The sequence below is a fragment of the Leopardus geoffroyi genome, chromosome B3 (genome assembly GCF_018350155.1).
Source record: "Leopardus geoffroyi isolate Oge1 chromosome B3, O.geoffroyi_Oge1_pat1.0, whole genome shotgun sequence".
NCBI classification, from domain to species: domain Eukaryota; kingdom Metazoa; phylum Chordata; class Mammalia; order Carnivora; family Felidae; genus Leopardus; species Leopardus geoffroyi.
In genome coordinates, this window is record NC_059337.1 from 122,663,671 (window position 1) to 122,685,938 (window position 22,268).

Genomic DNA, 22,268 nt, shown 5'->3' on the forward strand with positions numbered 1-22,268 from the left:
TTCTTTATCCATTCATCGGTTGATGGACATTGGAGCTCTTTCCGTAATTAGGCTATTGCTGATAGTGCTGCTATAAACATTGGGGTGCACGTACCCCTTCAAATCTGTATTTTTGTATCCTTTGGGTAAATACCTGGTAGTGTAATTGCTGGATTATAGGGTAGTTCTATTTTTAACTTTTTGAGGAACATCCATACTGTTTTCCACAGTGGCTGCACCAGTTTGCATTCCCACCAACAGTGCAAGAGGGTTCCCTTTTCTCCACATCCTTGCCAACACCTGTTGTTTCTTGTTTTGTCAATTTTAGCGATTCTCACAGGTGTGAGGTGGTATCTCATTGTGGTTTTCATTTGTATTTCCCTGATGATGAGTGATGTTGAGCATCTTGTCACGTGTCTGTTAGCCATCTGGATGTCTTCTTTGGAAAAATGTCTATTCATGTCTTCTGCCCCTTTCTTAACTAGATTTTTTGATTTTTGGGTGTTGAGTTTGATAAGTTCTTTATAGATTTTGGATACTAACCCTTTTTCCCATAAGTCATTTACAAATATTTTCTCCCATTCTGTAGGCTACCTTTTTGTTTTGTTGATTATTTCCTTTGCTGTGTAGAAGCTTTCAATCTTGATTAAGTCCCAATAATTCACGTTTGCTTTTGTTTCCCTTGCCTCCAGCAATGTGTCTAGTAGGAAGTTGCTGTGGCCAAGGTCAAACCAATTGTTGCCTGTGCCTTTAGGATTTTGATGGTTTCCTGTCTCACATTTAGGTCTTTCATCCGTTTTGAATTTATTTTTGTGTATGGTGTAAGAAAGTGGTCCAGTTTCATTCTTCTGCATGTTGCTGTCCAGCTTTCCCAACACCATTTGTTGAAGAGACTGTCTTATTTCCATTGGATAGTCTTTCCTGCTGTGTCAAATATGAGTTGACCATATCGTTGTGGACTCATTTCTGGGTTTCTATTCTGTTCCATTGATCTATGTATCTGTTTTTGTGCTGGTACCATACTGTCTTGCTGCCTACAGCTTTGTAATATCATTTGAAGTCTAGAATCATGATGCCTAAAGCTTTGCTTTTTTCTAAGGATTACTTTGGCCATCTGGAGTCTTTTGTAGTTCCATACAAATTTTAAGATTGTTTGTTCTAGCTGTGGAAAGAATGCTGGTGGTATTTTGATGGGGATTACATTAAATGTGTAGATTGCTTTGGGTAGTATAGACATTTTAACAAAGTTTGTTCTTCTAGTCTATGAGCATGGAATGTTTTTCCCTTCTTTGTGTCCTCTTTAATTTCTGTTGTAAGGGTTTCATAGTTTCCAAAGTTTAGATCTTTTACCTCTTTGGTTAGGTTTGTTCCTAGGTATCTTATGGTTTTTGGTGCAATTGTAAATGGGATTGATTCCCTGATTTCTTTTTCTGCTGCTTCATTATTGGTGTATAGAAATGCAACAGATTTCTGTACATTGATATATCCTGCAACTTTGCTGAATTCATATATTGGTTCTAGCAATTTTTTGGTAGAGTCTTTTGGGTTTTCTTCATGGAGTATCATGTCTTCTACAAATAGTTGAAGACTTCCTTGCCAATTTGAATGCCTTTTAATTCTTTTTGTTTTCTTATTGCTGAGGCTCTGAGATGATTTTGATTGGTTGGATTTCCTCTCATTTTGTATTTTTCTTCTTTGCATACCTGGCAATTTCTTATTAGGTGCTAGACATAATTGTACCTTTATATTTTTGGGTGTTAGATGTTTTTGTATTCTTTTTATTTTTTATTTTTTAATGTGTTATTTATTTTTGAGAGAGAGAGAGAGAGAGAGAGAAAACAAGTGGGGGAGGGGCAGAGAGAGAGAAGGAGACACAGAACCAAAGCAGCCTCCGGGTTCTGAGCTGTCAGCACAGAGCCCAATGTGGGGCTTGAACCCACAAACTGTGAGATCATGACCTGAGAGGAAGTCAGACACTTAACCGTCTGAGTTACCTAGGTGCCCTTTGTATTCTTATACTCTTGAGCTTTGTTCTGGGACACACAGTTCAGTTACTTGGAAAGAGTTTGATTCTTTTTCAAGCCTTTCTTTTAATATTTGTTGGATGGGAATGGAGCAGTGTTTATTTTGGGATATTCCCCATTACTGAGGCAAGGCCCTTCTGGGGATTATAACAAGTGCCTCCAGAATTATTGGATTTTCCAATCTGGCTGGTGCAATGGGCCTATATGTGCACTGGGTACTATTAACCCTAGTCTTTTGGAGTTGCTCTCTCTCGAGGCTCATGTGGTTTTCTCATGTGCATGTGCTGAATATGTGACATGGACCCTCCACACATCTTTTTTTTTTAAATTTATTTTTATTTTTTTAATTCACATCCAAATTAGTTAGCATATAGTGCAACAATGATTTCAGGACTAGATTCCTTAATGCGCCTTACCCACTTAGCCCATCTTCCCTCCCACAACCCCTCCAGTAACCCTCTGTTTGTTCTCCATATTTAAGAGTCTCTTATGTTTTGTCCCCCTCCCTGTTTTTATATTATTTCTGCTTCCCTTCCCTTGTGTTCATCTGTTCTGTGTCTTAAAGTCCTCATATGAGTGAAGTCATATGATATTTGTCTTTCTCTGACTAATTTTACTTAGCATAATGCTCTGTAGTTCCATCCACATAGTTGCAAATGGCAAGATTTCATTCTTTTTGATTGCCGAGTAATACTCCATTGTATGTATATATACCACATTTTCTTTATCCATTCATCCATCGATGGACATTTGGGCTCTTTCCATACTTTGGCTATCGTTGATAGTGCTGCTATAAACATTGGGGTGCATGTGTCCCTTTGAAACAGCATACCTGTATCCCTTGGATAAATTCCTAGTAGTGCAATTGCTGGGTCTTAGGGTAGTTCTATTTTAAATTTTTTGAGGAACCTCCATATTGTTTTCCAGAGTAGCTGCACCAGTTTGCATTCCCAGCAGCAGTGCAAAAGAGATCCTCTTTCTCTGCATCCTTGTCAACATCTGTTGTTGCCTGAGTTGTTAATGTTAGCCATTCTTACAGGTGTGAGATGGTATCTCATTGTAGTTTTGATTTGTATTTCTTGGATGATGAGTGATGCTGAGCGTTTTTTCATGTGTCGGTTCGCCATCTGAATGTCTTCTTTGGAGAAGTGTCTATTCATGTCTTTTGCCCATATCTTTACTGGGTTATTTATTTTTTGGTTGTTGAGTTTGATAAGTTCTTTATAGATTTTGGATACTAACCCTTTATCTTATATGTCATTTGCAAATATCTTCTCCCATTCCATCGGTTGCCTTTTAGTTTTGCTGATTGTTTCCTTCACTGTGCAGAAGCTTTTTATTTTGATGAGGTCCCAATAGTTCATTTTTGCTTTTGTTTCCCTTGCCTCCAGAGATGTGTTGAGTAAGAAGTTGCTGTGGCCAAGGTCAAAGAGGTTTTTGCCTGCTTTCTTCTCGAGGATTTTGATGGCCCTCCACACATCTTTAGGGCTCCTTCTTTGTATAGCTCTCTCCTCCCAGGACTCTGTCCTGTGAACCCTAGTTGCTTTGGCCTTCCTGAACTCTCAGCTCCATCTCCTCAACTTAGGGAGTTCTCTGGGCACCTCTTGGGTTCCCTTTCCTGATGCTGGGCCTGTAAACTTTTAATACAGTAAACTGGGACAATCGTAGAGTTCACCTTGTTTGTTTCCCATTGCTCAGGAATCACTGTCCTTCGCTGCCTGATATCCCATGCCTTAACAGCCATTGTTTTGTAAATCTGAATAAAAAATCAGCTGGACTTTTATAGTTGTAGAAGATGTTGAAGGAGGGATGGTTAAAAAAAAATTCTTCCCCATTATGGATGTAATACATAGGAGTTATAAGAAATTTGGAAAATACAGAAAAACCTATGAAGAAGAAAAATACTTTTGTAATCTCACAGCCTAGAGATACTACTGTTTACATTTTATTTTTTATTTTTAAAAAATTTTTTATGTTTATTTATTTTTGAGAGAGAGAACGAAAGAGTGTGAGCAGGGGAGGGGAAGAAAAAGAGGGAGACACAGAGTCCAAAGCAGGCTCCAGGCTCTGAGCTGTGAGCACAGAGCCCGACACGGGGCTCGAACCCATGAGCTGTGAGATCATGACCTGAGCCGTGAGATCATGACCTGAGCCGAAGTCGGAGGCTTCACTGACTGAGCCACCCAGGTGCCCCTACTGTTTACATTTTATTATGTTTCCTTTGGGTCTTGAATTTTTGACTAGAAGAATTAATCAAAAAATCTTTGTTTTGTTTTGGGGTCTGTCTTTTACTTACTCTTTCACGATCTCTCTCTTTTTTCCTGTGTTGATGGGGCATGTCTGCTGTCTCTTTCCTCTTTGTGTCACAAACACGTATAGTCAACCCCACTAAAGATACTGCCCAGTTCTTTTTTTTTTTTTTTTTTTTTGAACATAACCTCAAGATTTTATTGTCTTCATAATGTAACAAAATATGAAGCTTAGAAACTAGATCACTTGGCCCTTTCTCTTCTTATCTCCTCCCAGTTCAAAATGCTTGCATCTCTTAATAGCCAGCATTCTCTTAAATCTGCAGTTGGGCTCAACACATTCAAGCCTCAGCACAATCTTCTTTGTAGTTTCAGCCTTTTTCTGGAAAATCGGCTTAGTCTGCCCACCATAGCCATTCTGCTTCCTGTCATAACACTGCTCTCCCTGGGCATAAAGAGAATCTTTGCCTTTCTTGTACTGTGTCACTTTGTGGGGCTGGTGCTTGCCACACTTCTTGCAGAAAGTCCGGTGGGTTTTAGGAATGTTCACCATGGCTGTGAGAAGGCTATAGGCACAGAAAGATACTGCCCAGTTCTGATGAGGAGGCTTGTTGATTCAGTCTGACTTTGGTACCTTCCTGCTGAGTTTGGAGGCCCAAGCCCCTGCTCTTGGGTGTTTAGACATGAGTCAAGAATTGCCCTCTTTGGGCCTTTGTTCCCTCCCTCCCAATCAATAATTAATCAGTACTGAGTTGATCTTATTAGCTATTCACTTTCAAAACTCTAAACCAAGCTGGCTAATAACAATGCTTTTAATTAATATGAGGCAGATTAAAACTCATTACAGCAAGGTTATTGGTAATGAGATAATCATAAGGCAAGTTATTGAGCTGGGAGTGAAAATGAAGTTGGAGGAGGGGCAGGGAGACCACGCCAGCTGTTCCTGCCGTTATTTTGGGAGGGACAGAAGTGGGAATGTCAGGCCTCTGCAGTGAGGACATGCTGCAGCTACACCCCCAACCAGCCAGAGAAACCAGGTGCTTGGTTAAGGCAGCACTTGGGTCAGTGAGCTGATGGGTGGTCGGTGTTAGGGTAGTAGAGGAAGTAGGGTCTTGGGGCAGAGAAAGTTAAGTCATTGTTGAGAATAACACTGTATCGCTGTTTGCATTTCTTGTGTATGGATGCTCTGCCATTTAGATGACAGAGCATGAAATTAGCTATTGTTTCTATTAGATTGTGGTCTAGACTTGTTGGTCTGAACAAAATGTAGGGAGTTTGGATGGGCCCGGAGTGTTCTTTTTTATTTTTATTTTCAATTTCATTTTTCTAGGAATAGTGGTTTCCACTCCCCCCACCATCTTTTTTGATTCATATGTTGAGCAATGACTGTGTGCTGAGCCCTGTACTAAAACTCCTTTTTATTAATTGCTTCATATGACCATCACAGTGACAGTCACCATTTTTCTCCTCCTTTTACTGATGAGGAAACTGAGGCCCCAAAGTTAATTAACTTGTCCAAAGTTATAGGGCAGGTAAGTAGCAAAGTAGGATTTAAACTTGGGTGTTTTTAATTCCAAAGCCATTGCTATTAATCATGTTTTATGACTCCCGTCTTGTTGTGTTCAAGGCCGTCTGCAGTTTTCATTGGCCTTTTAAATGTATACGCTTGATTCAACTTCCATGGCCGCCCTGGTGCCAGCCAGGTGCTGTCATACCTGGGAGTTACTGGGCAACTACCTTTATTGCCTGCCATCGGTGATTCTAGTGTCATGGTGCGTGGCCACCTCTTGGTCTGCATGGTGAACTCCTTGCCCACGAAGACCATCCCCACAATGCTTGCATTCCCACTGTGCGAACACGTGGAGAAATTCAGTTCATGCCTGCCCCCTGGCACATGCTTGAACACACCACCATTTCACCCTTTACTGACTCTAGGACCTTGGGAATGTTACTGAACCTCTCTGAGATCATTTTGTCATCTTTAAAGACACATATTAAGATCTATTTTATGGATATATGGGGCAGATTTAAAAACAGTATCAACCACGTATATTTCAGCATTTACTGTAGGCCGAGAATAGTACATAGACCAAGGCACTAAATAAATGATTATTTATTATAGTTGTTACTGATTTATAATTCTGAGCTGTCCAGTATGGTAGCCATTAGCCACATGTGATTATTTAAATTAATTAATTAATTAATTAATTAATTAATGAGTGAGAGGGAGCAAGTAAGCAAGGGGCAGAGAGAGAGAATCCCAAGAGGAGCAGAGAGGGAAAGAGAGAGAGAGAGAGAGAGAAGCAGGGCTCACCTGAAGCAGGGCTTAAACTCATGAATGTGAGATCATGACCTGAGCCAATGTCAGATGTCTAATGACTGAGCCACCCAGCTGCCCTGATTTAAATTTAAATACTTTAAGGATGCCTAGGTGGCTAGGTTGGTTGAGCATCTGACTCTTGATTTTTGGCTCAGGTCATGATCCCAAGGTCATGGGATCTAGCCCTGCATTGGTCTTTGTGCTGAGTGTGGAGCCTGCTGGGGGTTCTCTCTCCCTCTCCCTCTCTCTCTCTCTCTCTCTCTCTCTCTCTCTCTGTCTCTCTCTCTCTCCCCCCTCCCTCTCTCCCTCTGCCCCTCTCCCTCGCTTGTGCTTTTTCTCTCTCTAAACATTAAAAAAAAAATGGAGAATTCAGTTCCTCAGTCACAGTAGCCCCATGTCAAGCAGCCAGCAGCCACTGGTAGCTGCTAGTGGCCATTGTGTTATTGGACAGTGCAGATGTAGAACATTTCTGCCATTGCAGCGATTTCTGTTGTACAGTACTAGTATAAACTAACTTTCATCGTCCTTCCTGCTGCCTTTGCCTATGTAGGTGCATGCTTGAAGATGTGTAGCATGAAGGAGTAGATTCAGGGGAATGCAGAGATCCGAGATTCCAGAAGCTTTGCCTTTTCATTGAGCATGCTCCTTGTTGGGGGAAAGGTTCCTGGGTGGTAGAAACCATGGGATCCCTGTGGATGGTCCCTGCTGCCAGCAGGTACTGCCCCTTAAGGTATCAGATTAAGGAAGTAAATGCTGAAAGAGGGGTTTTTACTAAGCTAATAGTTTCTTGAAATTTTGAATGGGACCCACCTTCTGATCCCAAAGGACAGTGAAGCCCCAGGAGCTGGAGCTGAAAAGGGACCCTGGAGATCAGAGGCCCTATTCTGTTCTTCAGCATTTGTGTCTTTTGGCCTTAAAAGAATGTAAGTTTTTGGTGAGTGGCAGTGTTCTTCGTGTGTGTGTGTGTGTGTGTGTGTGTGTGTGTATTTAAAAGCTGGTTGAAGGTGACTTTGGAGCTTCTTTAGTTGAAATGTGGGTGCCATTTGCAGTAGATGCTGACTCAGCTTCATGGATGGTGGTTTTGTGAGTATATAACCCATAGTTGTCATTAATCTACATTTATGGCACATGGAGAACTTGCCCTGAGGTACACAGAGCGTATAGGGACACACATGGTCTCTGCCCCCGTGGCTGTGTGCCGAGTAGCTGGTGAGTTGGGGACTGACGAGCTTTCCTGGGCTTGTGTGACCAGAGAGGGCTCCCCGTGTTGTCCAGACAGTGTCTTGAAGGTGACCATTACTTTGTGCCAAGAGGTATCCTGGGTCCAAGCCACAGGTGAGGGGCAGTAGGCTGATGCTTTCCTTCTTTTTTTCTAAGTTTATTTATTTTGAGAGAGAGAGAGCAAGCACATATAAGTGAGCATGGGAGGAGCAGAGAGAGGAGAGAGAGAATCCTAAGCAGGCTCCATGCTGTCAGTGTGGAGCCGTACACGAGGCTTGATCTCATGAACTGAACCATGAGATCATGAGCCAAAATCAAGAGTCAGACTCTTAAGTGTCTGAGCCATCCAGGCGCCCCTAGAATATTACTGAGGGCTGCCAGCAGCAGAGACAAATGCAGATGTGAATCCAGTCTAAAGAAAATGAAGTTAGGTCTTCAACAACACAAATACATGCATGCAGATATGTAGTCCTGTATTGCTCTCTTGATCTGAAGTGCCCTTTTTATCCTAATTTATTCAAATTTGATTTCAAGGACTAATCCTGTGTATCTACCAGGGACCATTCACACCAGTAATCTCTCTGGGGAAGACTTTTTAAAAAGTTTTTTACATTTCTGGTATCTTTATTTCACACTGATTATTGTGTAAGTAAATTGTATAACACACACTGTATTAAAAAGTTTAGAATGGAATCCACCCTATTTTTTGACTATTTTTGAAGTTTTTATTTAAATTCTAATTAGTTAACATACAGTGTAATATTAGTTTCAGGTGTACAATATAGTGATTCAACACTTCCATACAGCACCCAGTGCTCATCACAACAAGTACACTCCTTAATCCCCATCACCTATTTCACTTATCTCTCACCCCCTCCCCCATCTCCCTTCTGGTAACCATCAGTTTGTTTTCTGTAGTTAAGAGTCTGTTTCTTGATTTCTCTCTCTCTTTCCCCCGCTTTGCTTCTTTGTTTTGTTTCTTAAATTCTACTTGTACGTGAAATCATATGGTATGTCTTCTCTGACTTACTTCATTTAGCATAATATACTCTAGTTCTATCCACGCCATTGCAAATGGCAAGATATCATTCTTTTTGATGGCTGAGTAATATTCTATTGTGTGTGTGTGTATGTATATATCTATCTCTCTGTATATGTATACATACATACACGTACGTATATACACCATTGTGTATGTGTCTATATATGTATATTTATGTATATATATATATATTTATCTGTATATCATATCTCCTTTACACATTCATTAGTCGATGGACACTTGGGCTGTTTCCATAGTCTGGCTATTGTAGATAATGCTGTTTTAAACATCAGGGTGCATGTATCCCTCTGAATTAGTATTTTTGTGTTCTTTGAGTAAATACCTACTAGTATGATTGCTAGATTGTAGGGTAGTTCTATTTTTAACTTTGAGGAAACTCCATACTGTTTTCCACAGTGGCTTCACCAGTTTGCATTCCCACCAACAGTGCAAGAGGGTTGAGTGGGGAAAAGTTAATAGAAAAGATGATTAATTAGGAAAAGTAAAAGGTAGTTAACTCAAGGAGTGAAAAAAGATTCTAAGGGTACAGAAGTAGTAAGCATATAAAGCAGCTGTTCCTTCTGGGGCTGAAGGGTAGTGAATAAGGACAGAACTCAGCTGAGGGCCTCCCACCTGCAGGGCTGAGATGGAGGTCTGCCCAGTGGTGAGGAGACATGGTGGAAGGCAGGGTCTGTGGGAGTAGCCTCCTGGGTGACAGTGAAATTTGTAGGAGTGTGGCCCAGAGCTAATGTATAGGAACCCTCTGCTAGCTGGTCAGAACAATTGGCTGGAGGGTGTGGGCTTGAGCTGGGCCGTAAGAGGGGCCTGCCAGTTATGGGAAAATTTAGTGAGGCGGGTCTGGTCTGGGAGGGCCACTGAAGGGGGCACCCTCAAGCCACTGGCCTGCCGGCTGCTGAGCTAAAATGCCACACTGGCTCTGGTAATGGGGCCTCCTTGCTCTTCTGTGGCCTCAATGTCCCTCCAGAGTCCCCTAATAACAAACCATCTGATAAAGGAGAAATGACAGGATGCAGCCGCAGGATCACAGTGCAGGGTGGAGAAGGGTGGATTTGGAGCCTGGAGGCCATAGTTCTGAGCAGCACACACCCACTGCCCTCCTGTGAGCCAAGCCTTCGCTCTAATTCCGGTCCTCCCGTTTCTTGCATCTAAGCTCCTGCGGTTCTCAGTGTGATCCTGTTGTGGCAAGTCATTCTCTGTGCACGAATGGCTCCGTCACATCTTCCCATGTGCTGGAGGGCACGAGACTGGCCTGCTGTAAGTCCCGGTGAACACACAGTGGTTGATGCCTTTCCTGGGCAGGGAGGGGAAAGTGGGATGTGGCCTCACCCCACCTTCTAGTCCTCTGCTTCCATGTGGTCTTGACCCCAGAGCAGCTTTGATGTAGGGGCTGAGCCTGCCTCCTTGGGGGAGAGGGTGGCCGGGTGCCGGGGCAGCCTAGCCGGGAGAGTCCGGTTGGATGTGGGCCCCGGCCGTAATGTGTTTTAGGACTAGTGGATTGTGGATGCCTATGTGTTGCGTCTTATTCTGCCAGTGATTTTGATCTCTCTTCTTCTGGGTTGGAATTCGGGGAATGATTGTTCACACTAGCCTGGACCTTTGTACCATGAAGAAATGCCCAGTTCCATGGTTGACCACAGTTTGCCTTCTTTCTCACTTCCTCAAAACCAGGGCTTGAGCATGGCCTTGGCCAGCCATAGCATTGATTTACTGCCCATGTGCCACTGGCCAGCTGAGTCCCCAGTTCCAAATTCTTTTTTTTTTTTTAATTTTTTTTTAATGTTTTTATTTATTTTTGAGACAGAGAGAGACAGAGAATGAGCAGGGGAGGGGCAGAGAGAGAGGGAGACACAGAATCTGAAGCAGGCTCCAGGCTCCGAGCTGTCAGCACAGAGCCGATGCGGGGCTTGAACTCACCAGCTGTGAGATCATGACCTGAGCCGAAGTCGGACGCTCAACCGACTGAGCCACCCAGGCGCCCCCAGTTCCAAATTCTTAAAGAGAATCCACCCCATTCCCATGATCCTTTGATCCATCTAAAAGCTTTCTCTCCTCTTAACCCTTAGGGTTAATTTCCTTTTTCCTGTGCCCTCCCGGCAGGGTAAAAAAGACTCTGTGGCCCAGCTTGGACCAGGTGTCCACATCAAGGCTGGGCTATACTACACAGGCTATACTCTGTGTAGGGGGATGGAGTCATGTGTATATAGGGTTCCCCAAGGGTTCATCGGGGTGGGAGGTAGAGGTGTCCAGTGGAGCCAGTAGTGGGTGCCCACAAGGGTCTTGGCACAGCCCCGCAGTGCCTGGAGTCTGGGGCATCTGTTGTGCTGTGGTGGAACAGGGCAGATGGGCTCCTGGGCTGCTAGGACAAGGGTGTTCTCTTCTTAATTTCTAAAGTAACAGTTTTATGTACGATGCACTAGGCAACTAACTATATAGGATCTTTAACTGTTTGTTCCATCATTGTTGCCAAAAGTTATTTAACTCCTCAGGTGGTTTATTGCCTCCATTATGTGCTTAATTATGTCGGCATCTTCCATAACACTCAAGAGAGTGTAAGTCCGTGTAGATGTTTACTCCCTCTTGGTTGATTGCATGGGTGGAAGAGGTTCCCACAGGGCACTGGGCTCCCTTACCTTCTGTGTGTGCCCACAGCCCCATCCTGCCTCGGAAGCTGTAGCTCCAGGAAGACAGGACCTCACAGTTCCAGGACCTTCAGCTGAGCTGGGGTGATGACTGGGGACACATAGCCTGGTGGTCAACGGGGGCCACCCCCCAGCTCTGGAAGGACAGCGGGCATCAGGCTGAAGGCTGCCCTGTCCTAGGAGACCTGCCCAGCTGCCTGCTCCATGCACCTGACACTTCCCAGTAGAACTTTTCTTCCAGTTAAGAAGAGACCCCTGCTAGGGTTGCCTGGGTGGCTTAGTCTGTTACATGTCTGACTCTTGGTTTCTGCCCAGGTCATGATCTCATGGTTTGTGAGATTGGGCCCCACGTTGGGCTCTGTGCTGACAGCATGGAGCCTGCTTGTGATTTTCTTTCTCCCTCTCTTCTCTGCCCCTCCCCTCCCATGCTCACTCACTCTCTCTCTCAAAATAAAAAAAACTTAAGAAAAAAAGGAGACCCCTGCTAGAGTTTGTTGAGTTAAAAGAGCCCTAGGTTTAGCGTGTTTTCTAGACTTTCCTTTGACATTTCTTAGCTACATTAGCTATTTCTGTATAAGCACAACATCTGAGTTTCTTATTTCTATCATTTATTTATTGTTTATTTCTTAATATTTTTTTAAAGTTTATTTTCGAGAGCAAGAGACAGAGTGAGTGGGGGAGGGGCGGAGAGAGAGGGAGACACAGAAACAGAAGCAGGCTGCAGGTTCTGAGCTGTCAGCACGGAGCCCGATGTGGGCTTGCAAGATCATGACCTGAGCCGAAGTTGCACGCTTAACTGACTGAGCCACCCAGGTGCCCCAAAGTTTATTTTTGAGAAAGAGAGAGAGCGAGAGAAAGAGCAAGCACCCGAAAGTGGAGGAGGGGCAGAGAGAGAGAGAATCTCAAGTAAGCTCCACACTGTCAGTGTAGAGTCCAACTCAGGGCTCAATCTCACGAGATCATAACCTGAGCCAAAATCAAGAGTCAGATGCTTAACCGGCTGAACTACTCAGGCACCCCTGAGTTTCTTATTTTTAAATATACCAATACCTGACTCCCTGAGCTGCCGTAAGGATTAAAAGAAAGAATGCGTATGAGCATGTGTTAGAAATTGTAGACCTCCAAACAGATAGTATTATTGGTATGTCTGAGGGTTGGGTGGCAAACACATCAACTCAGTGTACCCACAAATGAATCATCAGTAGATTAGATTTGCTTAAAAGCCTTGAACAACTGCTCTGGTTCCTGGGCCAGGTAAGTTTTGATGGAGAAAAGACCAGAAGCATGGGCACATCGGGCCCTATGAAGAGGCCAGCCTCACTCAGTATGAGGTCAGAATTGCTGGCCCTAGGTACTGAGACCGAAGGAGAGCATTGAGGCAGAAGGTGAATGAAGGGTGTGTGTGTGTGTGTGTGTGTGTGTGTGTGTGTGTGTGTGTGTGTGTACGTACTCTCAGAGCGAATCAGGCTCCTCAACCAGTGGGGGCAGGAAAGGGAAAGAATGTCCAGTGGGCAGTGTGCACTCACACCTCTCTGTTCCTGGCCCATCTCCCTGCAGGTGCACCTCCGTTCTGCCAGGCGTCTCTGCGAGCTCTGCTGTGCCAACCGGGGCACTTTCATCAAGGTGGGCCAGCACCTGGGCGCTCTGGACTACCTGCTGCCTGAGGAGTATACCAGCACGCTGAAGGTGCTGCACAGCCAGGCTCCACAGAGCAGCATGCAAGAGGTCCGCCGGGTCATCCGTGAGGACCTGGGCAAAGAGGTAGCTGCCCGTGCCGGGAGCGATGGGTGCTGGGATGGGATGCTTCTAAGGCTCTGGCAGAGCTGTCCCTGCTGGCTGCTGGGGCTTCACCCCTGGAATGGAAACATACTTCGTGGCAACTTTCAGCAGTGAAATCGAAGGGGTGAGAAGGAACCTCAGTGGCCCTCAGTAAAAAAGATGGTTGAACCGTATGAAATAGTTGATGTGTGATTGTTTTTGCCCTGCAATGTAATGGGATTCATATGGTTCAACCTAATCATATCTATCAGTTATGGAGGGTTTACTGTGTGTGGATGGCAGTGCTGTGTTCCCTGCATTATCTCACCTGATCCTCACAGCAGTGTTAGGTACCTACCTGTCATTAACCCCGTTTTGCAGATGAGGGATAAAAGCTTGGGTGGTGGAGATTAAGTGGAGGGTAAACCCAATTTAGGGCTAGAGTCGGGAGCAAGCCCACAAGCTAGGAGGAGCAAGGTTAGGATGGAGATACCCCAGGCAGAGGGGACCAGATTGGCATGGCACAGGCCTGTGCATGGCTTTGCTTCTTGCCAAGGCTGTTGGCCTCCTGCTTCCTATAGCACGAGATTCACCCCCCAATTAAAACTAAATAAATCACTGTAATAACAGTGTGAAGTGCATCATTGCTGGCATGTGGCAGCTCGTGGGGGCGGATGCAAGGGAGGGAAGGCAGCAGATTAACCCTTCTAGGCCGGCTTGTCTGTGGAGGGCTGGAGTGGGAAGCAAGAGCGAGTCAGTGGCCCCCTGTAAGCCAGGGTAGAGCGAGACGAGAAGTTTGGGGTGTCAGCAGTCACGATGGGCCCACCCAGCTGGCCAAAGGATGTATGGGGTTAAAAGATTTTGTCTGCATCTTCAGGGCCTCTTCTGTAGGCCTTCCTGGCCATGTGGTCCTGAGCATGGTGGCCTGAGGCTCCTGCCCCACAGGTTGTCTTGAGCCCTCTGAATAGGGCAGGCTAATGTCAAGGTCACGGTTCTGAGGGGGCGTCCTTCACAGCTGGGAAGCTCAGCAACCTCTGCTTTCTTACCCCGGCCCCCACAGACGCAAATGAAGTCTTTCCTCCCCCTCTTCCTCCTCCTCCTCCCTCCTGGGAAGATGGCATTTGTTCCCTGGTGACACACTTTCTCATTCTGTGGGTGGAGGGAGGGGAAAGGGGCTATGTGGGAACAGGGTAGGTGGGTGTGGGGGTGTGAGGGCGGGGAAAGTCACTCACTTTGCACTTCCCTCCTCCTCCCGCCTCTTCCACGACACTTCTTGGGGAGCAGCTCTCCCCACCAGGAAGATATCCGAGTGGACCCCACCAGTTGTGGGCTCTACACCTGCCCTGGGACCTCAGTAGAAAGCTTTGTTTCATCCCCGGTTTCAAGAACGTGGTTAAAGGAAGCCAAGTCTGTCCTGTATCCCCATCTGCTGTCTGGGTTCGAGTTCTTGGATGGGCTCCGAAGACACCTGCAGCTCAAAGACTACATAGCTGCCCCTAAATCTCAGACCGAAGTGCAGGGGGGTGGCCAGAGTGTTCTGGCTGTGCTGGTTCATTGTATCTACCCTTCCCATCAGCAGAGGCCTTACAGGGTCACTAGTGTCCTTACACCAGTCCCTACCCTCTCCCAGGCAGATGGGGCTGGTCCTGAGGGGTCCCCCAGCAGGGTGTGGGAGATGAGCATGAACTTGCAGTTCTTCTGGACCCTGTGATTTACATGTGATTCTGGAGCAGTGCATAATCTCTGCACTGCAGCCGGTGCCATCAGTGTGGAGGGGAGAGCGAATAAAGGGACACTGTCCTGGCGTAGGGATGTGTGGGGTGGGGATGGGACCACAGAACTAAGGGAGGGGCGTGTGAGTGACAGGACGAGGCCTTGGATCTTCTGATTACCAGACCAGTGCTTTGTCTTCTACAACAGAGCTTCTGTCTGGCAGAAATCTTTCAGAAATGTTTTTTGTGTCTGTGTCTTAGAAGTTTCTCAGCTAGTATTACCAGAAAGAAACTTGCTTTTTCCCTTTTATTTTGAATGTTAGGCCTAAGTCCTGAAGGACACGTTCTGGGAAGCAGTTGGAAGCCGGAACTCTAGGAGGTGGCATCATTTCTGGTGTCTCCAAAGTCACCTGGGTCTGGAGTGGGTTAGGAATGGTCTCAACCTTGGTCTCCTAACTGCCCTTGGGACTGTAGGTCTAGGTGCAGTGCTGACGTTGGCCAGCAGATGGCGCCGGAGTTTGAGCGTCAGGGAAAGGTACTGAAGGCTTGGCCCTTTTCAGCAGAGGGGAACCCTGACAGGTGGCTGAGACTTGGGTTCCTTATTCTCCTGGGCATGATTCATGCAGAGGAAGGAGCCCAGGCTGACACCTTTGCACTCTGAACAAGCTGTTGACTTCTCTGGTCCCCAGGAGTTCTTTCCTTCCTGCTGAAGGACCTGGCAGGGTTCTGACCACCAACCCATCCTTACACATTTCTCTTCTGGGCTAGGACTCCTCAGATGCCCCCTGCAGTCACTAACAGCCTGCAGTTCTGTGTTTAGACACCTTTTCCTTCATTTTCCCTTCCTTCTCTCTCTCTTTGTTGCCCAAACAGCTGGTATTTAGTGAAGAAAGCACAGTTCTAGAAACTTTGGATGCAGCTAGGTTCTTTCCTAGCTCTAAAATTCTATGAGAGACTGAAGGAAATGAGGTCAGCTGCCAGAGTGATGCACAGAAATGCCTTTGTTAGGGGCACCGCTTGTACTGGTGTTGGGGGATTGGGGTCTGGCTTGTGCACTCTGACACGTGTTTCATTAGTCTTTTACCCCTGAGCTCCACATGGTAGGGATCTAGACTTGTACTTGTTTTATAATTTCCCATAGTACCTGGGGAGAAAGGCTGTCATAGGAGATCGGCATTCTTGATGGGCCATCTGACCAGAGCGGCCACTGGAACGTGGAAGAGAACCGCTGTGTATCAGGTGGGGGAATGCATACCTCATTGTTTCTTATGAACCTACAGGAACAGGTGGAGGGTGATGTTCTTGTCTTGCTTTGCTCAAGGTGTAAGCAAAAGTTCAGGGAAGAGATAAAATAGCTCTTCCCCCAGGAACCTCCATCATTTATCAAGCTTGGTTGGGGTGCAGAGAGAAGGTGCTCTTGGCATGAGGACCAGCAGAAGCAGAAGTGGAAGCAGGGAGGTGAGGCAGGAGACCGTCTGGCCTGTGTGAGGGGCTCCTGGTGGTGGGGGTGCTGAGTGGGGGCAGTGCAGAGACTGGACAGAGACTGCAGCAGGGGCTTCCATGGAGGCCTCAGGGCTGGGGGAGGGGATGATGGGCGTGGATGGTGAGTAGCAAAGCCTGGGATGACCGCTGTCATTACTGCATGCCTGCATGCGGGATCTCTGCTGGTGCGTGGAGAACTGTGTGAGCAGCAGTAAAAGGCACCCCCTCCGGGCATCCCTTCCTTCAGGTGGCAGCTCTGCCAGGGCTGGATTTCATTCTTTTGTTAGTCAATCTTCACCAGAGAAACAGAGCCAAGAGGGTGTGTTGTGTGTGTGTGTGTGTGTGTGTGTGTGTGTAAGTAAAGAGAGATTGATTAGTTGGAAGGAATTGGCTTATGCGATTTGGAGGCTGGCAAGTCCTGCATCTTTGGAGGGGGTGTCCATCTGGAGACCCAAGAAGAGCTGATATTGCAGTTTGAGTCCAAAGACCATCTGCTGGCAGAACTTTTGGTGCTCCAGGCAGTCAGTCTTATGCTATTCAGGCCTTCAACTGATTAGATGAGGCCCACCCACATTAGGGAGGGCAGTCTGCTTTGTTCAAAGTCTACTAATTTAAATGTGAATCTCATTCAAAAGCATCCTTATGAAAATATTAGAATAAAGTTTGCCCAAATGTCTGGGCACCATGGCTCGGCCAAGTTGACACACAAAATTAACCCCCCTGGTTCCCACGTGGCCCTCAGTCAGGACCAAACATTTCTACCCTTGGTCTTGCCTTCATATGACAGTCAAGCTTCCTATTGAGTCTTGAAGGTGGGCTGGAGCTAAACTGCTTGCTGGTTTATTGGCTGTGTGACCTTGGACATGTTACTTATCTTCTCTGTCTCTTATTTTCCTCATTTGTAAAATGGGGATAACAACAGTACATGCCTGTGGGGATTACATGAATTAATGGATGGTGAGCATGTAGAGCATGCCTGGCAGAGAGCAAATGGCCAGCAAATATTGGCGATGATTTCTGTGTTACGCTGGATGCTTTATATGTGTGAGAACCGAGATTCTGAGAGATTAAATGGCAGCGTTGGGTCTTTAACCAGGTTTTCTGATGCTGGTACAGTTCTCTGTCCCAGATACTATTTTGCTAGTAGAATCCTCCTTTCTCTTCCGCGATCAACACCTAGTGTTCCACCTGTTGGTCAGCCCCTTCCCTTCCACTGTTAGAAATGTCCCACAGGCTGCCTTGGGAGCCTGTCTCCTGGGCTTCTTGAGCACTGCCCCATGACCCCCAATCTGGGGGCTGCTGGCAGCTCAGCCAGGCAGTTTCAACCGTTGCAGTGTCCTGAGGCCGTCAGTAGCATCTACGTTGTGCTCTTGGTCCCTAAAGCTGACACAATGGGCATGGGAACAGCCACAGGTGCCCAGGGTCAGGAGTTGGTGGCTGTGCTGTGCTCCTCCTTGCAGGATGGCAGCTGGCTCTGCTTCTCTTGTCCTGGAGGAGCTCGGTGTGGGCAGATGCAGGGACAAACACGCCCTAGGTTGGACTGGGGCGAGGGACATGGGCAGAGGGGCCAGAGGAGCCAATTCTACCTGGGGTACCCGTGGCTGGCAGAAAACTCCCCCCCCCCCCCCCCCCCCCCCCGTTGACACATGCCTCCATGTCATATTCCTTGCTGCCTTCTTTCCAGCGCTGATCCACCTTCTCCCTGTCCTTCTCTTACTTGCTCACAAATATTTACTGAGCACACCTCTGGGCCACGTGCTGTGTCAGCCCCCGGGCGTCCCCGCTCTCTGCAGCTCTCGCCGCTGTTCTTGCACATTGCCAAGGATCCGCCCGAGGCCAGCTCACCCTGATTCACCACCCCTGGCTGCTCCACTGGCCTGGAGCTGAGGGCCACCTTGAGGGCTTCAGCTGTCTCTTGGCCCTCAGCACAACCTTTGTTTGTTCCGGCGTCTGGTTTCTTTGTCTCCCCAGACGATCCCCGAGACGGCTGCCGTGTGAGCATTCTGGGAGTGGAACAGAAGGAGCTGGTGGCCACAAAGTTGCGTGTGGGGAGGACTGGGGGGTGAGGGGGAGAGAGTCACCTCCTCCAGACTTCCCAGCAGCTCTCAATAAAAAATACATTTATGTTGAAAACATAATGAAGAATAAAAAAAACATTTTCCCCCCAATAATGCTGAACATCAAAAGGAGATTTTTATCAATTATGAGAGAGAGATTTTGGCCATAAAATGGTAATTTAACGAGTAGGAGATGGATGGCGGGAAGCATTAGTGTCAGCCGGGACGGATGGTGTGCCATTAGTCACCGAGGGAGAGACCGAGGTGGCTGCCATGGCAGTGGCTCCTCTTCCCCAGGCCTCCTGGCCCCGGCCTCCTCACTGAGTGCTGCCCTACCTCAGCCCCGAGAGGCTCCTCCCTGGGGCCCTGCTCCATCTCCGAGGCACCTTCGGCCCATTGTTGGACAGCTTCTGCATGGCCCTTCCACAGCCAGTGGAACGGAGCCCCCAGAGAGCAGGTCAGGAGCTGCTCCCCGCTTTCTTTCCAGCCTCATGGCCTGCTCCCGTCTTCACACAGCTACGCCCTGGCCACACGCTGTGGGTGTTCACTCCATACACTCCGGGTCTGTCCTCTCTCATCCCCTTCTTAAGTCACCAGGCTCTTTCTCATCCTCTGAGCTCGGGGTCTGACAACAACAACATACACATGCACACACACACCCTGAGTGCTTGCCAGGGGCAGGCACTGCCTCAGAAATTCCACACACATCAATTTACTTCTAAGACCCTCTGAGAGAGGTACTGTTATTACTTATTTTACAGATGGGAAACCGAGGTACAGTTTCCAGTGAAATTGTACCTTGGCCTCCTCACATACCCCCTGAGTACTTTCCGTCCCCTGTCGCAGCTCTTATGCAGTTATTTGTTGCATTCAGGTGGGCTGCTTTCCCATCTTGACCCTCCCATGGGGCCTAGTGTGGACTCTGCACATAGTAGGTGTTAGTAAGTGTGGTGGAGTTGAATTGCAGAACTACTTGGAGTGCCCCTGTCCCCTTGCAGCCTTCGGTGGCTTCCTCAGCCAGGTTGGACTGTGAATCCAGAGCACTTGACTTGTGTCTGGTCATTTCAGTGCTGGGTTTATGTTCTTGGGGTGGGTGGTCTCCTCCCACTCATCCTGGGGTCCTCTCAGAGCACTTCCCAGTGCCTGGCACAGCAAAGGTGCTCAGTAATGGGTTGTTACCTGTACTGAGACACTCTGTCTGACGCGGGATGTCATGGCATGGCGTTATGGGTCCTAGAGTCCTCAGGGTGGTCAGCTCTCCTCCTGCCTCGGTCTCACTTCCATAGCCCCCTGGGACGTACCCATGGGAGCCTGTGGAGGGCTGTGTGAGGGCGTGTCTGGGGCTATCTAAACTACGGGGTGAGGGCAAGGGCAGGGTCTGGCTTCTGGAAGGAACAAAAGGGTCATTTCTGAGGCAGTATGGCCTTATAGTTAATAAAATAGGCTTTGGAGGCAGGGGGCCTTGCAAAAATCCTAAATGCTACCAGACTTTAACTGTGTCGTTAGTTCTTTCTGAGTCTAGTTCCCTTGTCTGTAAACCGGGATAAGAGAACCTGCTCACTAATAGGGTCATGACAGGGCTTGAGAACTATAGCCCATCTGGGGGGCGGGGCCTGGTGCACAGTAAATCCTGCAGCTGTTAGCTCTGGTTGTCACCTGCAGAGCAGTTGTGAGGACAAAATGAAGCAGGGAGACTGGGACCCCCAGGTTATATCCAGCACCCCACTGGGGTTGACAAACACTGACTCTTCTTGTTTGGCCTTCATTGTTCAGTGGCAAAGCGCCTTAGATGAAGGTTACCCAAGGGAGTAACTAACTCCCGCGTTGTAACGATTTAGAAGTCACCTCATCCAACCCTCGTGTTTCAGTGGTGAGGAAACAGGGGCTCAGAGCAGGAAGTCACTGGCCCAGAGTGGCACAACTGGGTGGCAGGAGAAGCGAGACTTGAACCCAGGCCTCCTGACTCCTGATCCAGTGCTCGTCCCCCTGGACTGTTCGTTCTGTTCAGGGCTGGGAGCTTACTGTCTGGAAGTGAGACGGCCAGCTCTCAGAGATGAGGCTGGTCTTGCTGGCAAAGAAACGTGGAGGGGCTCAAGTGGCTTTCACCTCCTTGGGACCTTGGAGTCTCCTGTGGACTTTAGGAAGCTCTATTTTCATAAGTTGATCCATCATAGTAAGGATTCTAGGGTATTCTTTGTATCCTTCAGCCAGCCTTCCCGCTTGACTGTGGTTGGGATGGTCATATCCGCGTACTCACTGTTCCCCTTCAATCTGCAGACCATGCTTGCGGCACGTCCCCCTCTTTGGGGTCTAACCTGCAGGGTGGTGCCCAGACCCAGACCCTCCGCTTAGTTGCTGTGTTGGGCTGTTTGCTGGAGAAACTGCCTCAGCTTATGGTGGCCCCATTCACAGACTCGGGAAGGTTGGGGCCCACCACTGACTGCTTTGCTCGCTCAGAAAATACAGACTTGTTGAGCAGCTGATAGGTACTTACCTCTCTGCCAATGCTGTGGGGGATCTAGAATATGTCAAAGCCACGTTCTACCCTCCCTCTCTCCCAAAGCTGGGCAGACAGAACAATTCACAGAGGAAGTAATTAGAGAACAATTAAGCACTCAGCTGTGGGGCTGATGCAGGGAAAGTTCAGGGGGAAGTTCAGAAGAGGGTTCTTGGGGGAGGTGGCCCTCGGAGGATGAGTGAGATTGGCAGAGGGAAAGGATGGGGCCATTCGAGGGTGGTGAGTTCTGAGCACAGCTCCAGGTGCCCAAGCATAGAGAGCAGCAGGGCGGGATGGCAGGCCCTTTGGGTGGGGTGTGTTAGATTACGAGGGCTGCTGTAACAGAGCACCGCAGACTGCTGGCTTAAACAACAGGAATCCGTAGTCTCAGTTCTGCTGGGTAGGAGTCTGAGACCCAGGTGTTGGCGGGGTTGGCTCAATCTGAGGCTGTGAGGGGCGGTCTCTTCCAGGCCTTTCCTCCAGCCTCTGGTGGTTTGCTGGCTATCTTTGTCATTCCTTTGCTTGGAGAAGTACCACCCTGATCTCTGCCTTTATGCTCGCCTAGTGTTCTTCCTGTGTGTGCGTGTCTGTTTCTGTGTCCAAATTGCCCCCCTTCATAAGGACACAGTCATATTGGATTAGGGACCTCCCCCCCCCCCCCCCCACCACACCAATGCCAGTGTGACCTCATATTAACTAATTACATCTGTGATGACACTATATCCGAATAAGGTCACATTCTGGAGGTTAACTCCTGGAGGTGATGGCTTCATCATATGAATAGTTGGAGGCCGCAGATCAAGCTGTCATAGATGGAGGCATTAGTGCTTTTGTGGTCACGAGGATCAGAACCCCAACTTGAACGAGCCGAGGCAAGAGGGCAGACTTAGTGTGTCCTGTACCCATGCTTTAGGAAGGGATGGGGTTGAGTGGGGCTTTTGGGGTGCTCTTCCACTCCTCTCTGTCGCTCATGTTCTCATGTTCATCCTGCTGGTCAACTTCGCTCACAGTTGGTTTCCTCCATGACTGGCTTGCTGCCTTTGGTGTCTCTCAACCTCACCTCTTCCTAGGTTTGCCCCTAGCAGGGACTCCCCACTCCGCAACCCCAGTTTCCTTTTATGAAATTCTGGATCAGGACTCTGCCTAAGTGTTGTACTAGGTTACCTCGTGTCCCCCACACTCCTGGACCCCATTGCTGTTCTACCTAGAGCCTGAGGATGTGAAATGAGGTGTTGGCAGCTGTCATTCGGTAACTTAAGGAGTTTAT

The 22,268-nt window shown here is 47.6% G+C and overlaps 2 protein-coding genes across 9 annotated transcripts in view; one reads left to right on the forward strand and one right to left on the reverse strand.

The window, feature by feature from the left end:
* The window catches only part of ADCK1 (aarF domain containing kinase 1), a 151,415-nt gene that overhangs the window by 70,903 nt on the left and 58,244 nt on the right, over positions 1 to 22,268 (forward strand). For 6 of the 8 annotated variants that reach the window (XM_045451698.1, XM_045451696.1, XM_045451699.1 and 3 more), the window contains exon 4: positions 13,053 to 13,256. The exons of the other annotated variants lie outside the window; for them this stretch is intronic. In XM_045451698.1, the coding sequence (XP_045307654.1) occupies positions 13,053 to 13,256 (204 nt within the window). The remainder of the gene's footprint in view (positions 1 to 13,052; positions 13,257 to 22,268) is intronic. 8 annotated transcript variants of the gene reach the window in all.
* On the reverse strand, positions 4,491 to 4,852 carry LOC123584144 (60S ribosomal protein L36a-like). The gene has a single exon (XM_045451708.1). It carries the CDS (start codon positions 4,803 to 4,805, stop codon positions 4,491 to 4,493), a length of 315 nt encoding a protein of 104 aa, XP_045307664.1. The 5' UTR covers positions 4,806 to 4,852.

What these genes read in the sequence shown, in the direction of transcription:
- LOC123584144 (XM_045451708.1), bottom strand. Translation starts at nt 4,805, where the DNA reads ATGGTGAACATTCCTAAAACCCACCGGACTTTCTGCAAGAAGTGTGGC.